General features: G+C 44.9%; 1 protein-coding gene across 1 annotated transcript; it reads left to right on the forward strand.

The window, feature by feature from the left end:
* Nucleotides 1-4017: 4017 nt before the first annotated feature.
* LOC110901435 lies at nucleotides 4018-4731 on the forward strand. Its single transcript, XM_022148264.1, has one exon. The coding sequence runs from the start codon at nucleotides 4018-4020 to the stop codon at nucleotides 4729-4731; it is 714 nt and encodes a 237-aa protein (XP_022003956.1).
* The last annotated feature ends 421 nt before the right edge of the window (nucleotides 4732-5152 follow it).

The following is a 5152-nucleotide window of genomic DNA, read 5'->3' on the forward strand; positions in this document are numbered from 1 at the left end:
ACCAGCTGATGAGTCTTGTTCTTCAACAGTCATCCTCTCAACATGCTCCGGCATAGTACCTGAAGGCGAAGGAGTAGGAACTTTTTCAGTTGCCCCTCCCTTTGGCCTTGAGTAACCACCTCGGGAATCGAAGGATTATCCGTATTATTCAGGCCAGCATCAGCAGACCTCTCGGTTTCAACAAACTTTTCCGCGTCATCTACACCCTCCGTAGCAGCCGCAGGAGCATGCGGAGGGGTAGGAGGAAGTTCTTCATTCACCATAGGTTGCACGTTTATGGGAGTTGGAACAACAGGAGCCGCTGCAAAAATAAAAATCCATGAAAATCTAACCCATAAAGCGGAAACAAGAGAAGACACTGCTTACCAGGAACAGATCCCGTAACGAAAGCATCAAGGTTACCCCTTCGGGTAATCTTCTTTCTCTGAATCTTCTTGGGAGGCTGACCCTCCGCGGTGGCATCAGTTTGTTTTCTCTTGCTTGCTCCTCTCTGCACCAAATGCTCAGGACTAGATTCTAAGTCAATTGGATCATCTGGGTTGGATGGAGGAATATCAGCAGAATCTTTCGGCTCTGATTTCGGTCGCCGAATAGTAACTGCAGGCGTAAGACCCTCCAAAGTATCAGAAACCACCACATAATCACACTTGTCAGAAGAATGGCGCATACCTTTCTTCTCAACATTTCTAACTTTGAAAGATTGAGTCTTTCCGGCATCACCTTTCTTGGGCGCAACATTACTAGCCGTAGCGCGCCTTTTCCTCTCAGGACCTACGCCCAAGTTTGACAACTCACCTACAAAGCGCAAAGAACAATTAAGGCATGAAGTAAAAAGTTAAGACAAACAACGAACACAATCTTACCTGCGCCAGCAGCAGGAGGATCAGACAGATCCGCGTCCCGCGGAAAAGAAAAATTCTTTGCAATGCGATCGTACCAAAATTCTTCATCAGGATTTTTCTTGATGGTACCCATCCTTCCCCCTTCTCTTTTATAAGCAGCAACATACAGTGAAACAACTGCAGGGAAAAGCAGACAGGCTCAAAAAAAAAAAAAAAACCTTAAACCGTACCATGGCCCCCCTCGGTGTATACATGCTTGTCGTCCCGATCCATCTTCCAGTTTAAACTCATTCCAGCTCCAACAAGGGCTTTCTCTGGTAAAGCAATATTAGGTATCTCCTTCAGATCCTGGTACCAAGTTTCCTCAGAAGGGGTTTGGAGTGTTTCAATAGGAACATCCTCTTTTCCCCTCAACACCATCCTCATCGGAATCACTCCGGCCTTGATGAAGAAAAATTTCTGTTTCCAATCGTGGAAGGATTTCGGAGGATTGAGCAAAATCTTCTTTGCAGTAGCTCTCTGAACGAAAGAGTAAAACCCCTGGGTACAGTGCATTTGGTGAAAAACCCTAAATCGAGGAACGGTCGGCTCAATATTCATAGTCCGACACACGAACTCAAAATGTCGAACCCTGACCATACCAATAGGATGCAGTTGGGAAAGATGAATGTTATAAAATGTAAGGATGTCAAGAAGAAACGTCGTTGCAGGAAAACGAAAGTTGCCATCACAGAAGAAATCCCAGAAAAGGGTGATATACCCAGACGGAGCATCTGCCGCCGTCTGCCCTTCTTCAGGGTACAGAGCACCCCAACTTTCCGGAAGCTTAAGATTTCGCATCAAACCGTCAAAAGACCCCCTCGGCCACTTCAATGGTGGAAGATCAGAAGACATCTCTTCAGCAAGACTTTCTTGATTTTCTCCGGTCGACATAAAAAGAAGAATGATGGGTTTCTCAAGAAAAGAAAGGAAGGAGAAAAGTTTCAACAGAATAATGATGGCATTTGGAGGTTACCCAAACGTTATATACTCATCGCAATAAATAAGCATCGGGAACCGTAACAGCAATTTTTTCGGTATCACAGTCCCTCAACAAAGCAGAAAAAGTACACACTCGTCTGCACACGCGCGTGAAAGGCACGAAAAGCAGCATATACCTGACAGTGTCAGCCTGACCTACAGTCTTAGCTGTACCATCCTATAACGACAAAAGATTTCCAAAATCCCCAAAACAAAATGGAGTCTTCTCATAGAAGATTTCTCATTTTTTCAAGCTCAAAAACCATCTCTCTCCTAAGTCCAGTGCTCCACTTATTTGCATAAGTACAACACTAGACTGGGGGGACTTGAAGGGGTAAGGTCCCAAAAATCCCACAAAAGGATATGGGACCATACCACCAAACCGACCTTTCAAACTTTCTAACCTTGCGCAGCCGCGCATTAGTCTTGCAGAAGGAAGAAAGAAACAATAGTCGCGCGCCCAAAGGGAAACCTGAAACCTTGCGCCATCTTCCATTTAGCAAGGGTCAAAACCCTGAAACCAAAACGTCCACCCAAATATCCAGACTTGGATATTATTTTACCCAGACTTGGGATCTATCCAACCGTGTGCACACTATAAAGTGCCACACCAGATTACAGCAGTAATCTTCTAGAAGAAATATGATCGTGCACCACCCAGACGGTTGTAACCGTCTGGACACGTGTCATCATCACAAACATTCCTGAAATCACCACGATAGCATGTAAATTGGAGAACGATCTCCACTCAAACCACTTTCCACGTGGCAATTCCCCAACCGTAGATCAAGTCGTGATCCGTGTGCACTCACGTCGGATCAAAGCAACTTAACAAAAAGTAAAAAGACTTAACGGAAGGAAAGATAACCGCTACGGTGTTAGCATCTTCCGTTATCTTTTCAATAACAGATTTTCCCTCCAAAACTCTCGGTTATAAATAGGAGAACTCTTCAGGTATGAACTCAGATCCAATCTCACTACTCAATTACCTTATCTTCTCCATACAAATACTTATTCTCACACCGGAGTCGGGTCAAGGAGAGAACCCTCTTCTCCCCTTGACGAGGCTAACGGTGTTCTGTTTTGCAGAATAGCCGGAGAAGAAGTCCGATCACCACTGAACCAATTGAGAGAGAACTAACCTTTTATGCGGATTCAAACCCCCTGGTCCAACTGATTCCGATCTGTTGAACCAGTGTTTCTTCATTGGCGCCCACCGTTTTCTCAGTTTTTCTAGTTCCTATCTCGTTTCGGTTCAGTTCATCTCATTTTTCTGTTTTTACATATGGCAGAAAATTCATCTTCTCACCGACGATCCGGTCCTCGACCAAATGTCGGAAACAATCTACCAGTCGAAGGGATGGTGGAAGAGGCCTCAGACCATAATGAGGTTCAATCTAATGGAGCAAATAACCCTGTTACTCCAGGGATATTTCCCATAAATCCCGCCCAATCAATTCTACCACCGGGGGAAACTCCGATATCATGGTATGTCCGGTCACAAGGAGCATTAAATGCAGTGTATACACAATTGTGTGCTCAAACTGCTCCCGTAACACAATCACGAAGGGCGGGATCTAGAGCTCATGCTTCTCAACGAGAAGAATCAACGAATGATGGAACGAACAGCTATCAGAGACAACACCATGAGTCACAGCCTCGTCAAAGGCAATCAGTTCATGATAGGTTGGGCTCCCCTTGGGATGCCCACACCGATGAATCTGACCAAACATATCGTTTGAGCGCAAACACCAGCGTATTCAACAGGCTGCACCCAAACTCTAACAAATCCAGGCCTCGAGCGGTGTACAACCCTGAGGCGGAACATAATTACGACTTAGTTTACCGCCCTGCAGAACCAGCGGAAAACTCGTAGTTTATACTGTAAATAGCTCTGGCTCCGTTAGAAAGGGCAAAATTACCATCTAACGTCGGCAAATCCAATGGGTTAACTGATCCCGACGATCATTTGAGGGTCTTCACCAGCGCAGGATTGGTCGGCGGTTGGACTCTTCCGCTTTGGTGTCATTTGTTTGTTCAAACATTAACGGGGCCAGCGCGAATCTGGTTTGATAATCTCCCAACAGGGCAAATCGAGTCATGGAAAGACCTGCGCCAAAAATTCTTAACACACTTCAGTCAGCAAAGGCGCTCCATGCGGGATACATCTGATGTCATGAACATATGGCGTCGAGATGATGAGAATTTGGAAGATTTTATAACCAGGTATAATAAGGAAGTATTGGAGATCGGTGGTGTCCACGAACAGCTAATCCGCGCTCAGTTTAAGTACGCGGTTAGATGTGACGATATGGTCAAAGTGCTGTCCGGAACAGAAGGCCTCCCCAAGAGTTGGGAAAAGATAATGGCGGCGGCCAAGGTTTACGCACAAACAGAGAAAAACCTTACTACAAACAGACCACCACCACCACACAGCAGGCCCACAGATTTAAGTGCAACAGGCGAACGAAGATTCAAGAAATCATGGCGCGAGTCATCTGGAAGCCGCTCCTCTGAAGATGCTTGCGCAACAATTAACAAACTCTCTGCTCAGAGAGATAACAAGCATGAAAACAGGGAGAGGCAGTGGACCCCACTGACAAAGACTCCGGCGGAAGTCCTGAGTACCGAGGATTATCAGTTTAAACCACCAATCCCGATGAAGAGTAAACGTGGTCAGGACCTAGCGCAGTATTGCGAATATCATAAGGATACGGGACACACCACAAACAATTGCATTTCCTTGCGCACCGAGATAGAGAAAGCCCTCAAAAATGGGGAGTTCACGCATCTACTCCAGAATATGCGCAAAGAGATAAAGCAAATCACCCGGGGAGAAGAAACCTCCAACAAACGAGCCAAGACCTAAGAGACTCTACAGAATTCCCCGCAGGAAAAAACGTCAAAGATGGCAAAACTAAGTTAAGTTCCATCTAATTATTAAGACTTTGTAATGCCTCTGCGCGTTATCCATGAATAAAAATTACAAAGTTTCTATCATTTGTATTTACAAAATGCATGCAATTTCTTTTTAGTAAGCTCGAAAACATTATGGTAGTATAAAATAAGCTCCATTCGCGGTCGGTGATTACTTCACAAACGACTATAAACTCCACGCATGAGCTTCATACCAACTTCATTCGCCTTACTTAAGTGAAAGCAATTGTACTCATGCAAAAAATTGTGAAGGCATTCAAACAAATAGAAACATATTACTTTCAGCGTACAAATACGCCCTAACAAGATTCAAACACGGCAGTGTTTCGAATTTTTACGCAAACAGCGCAACA

This window comes from Helianthus annuus, chromosome 14 (genome assembly GCF_002127325.2).
Source record: "Helianthus annuus cultivar XRQ/B chromosome 14, HanXRQr2.0-SUNRISE, whole genome shotgun sequence".
NCBI lineage: Eukaryota > Viridiplantae > Streptophyta > Magnoliopsida > Asterales > Asteraceae > Helianthus > Helianthus annuus.

What these genes read in the sequence shown, in the direction of transcription:
- LOC110901435 (XM_022148264.1), top strand. Translation starts at nt 4,018, where the DNA reads ATGCGGGATACATCTGATGTCATGAACATATGGCGTCGAGATGATGAG.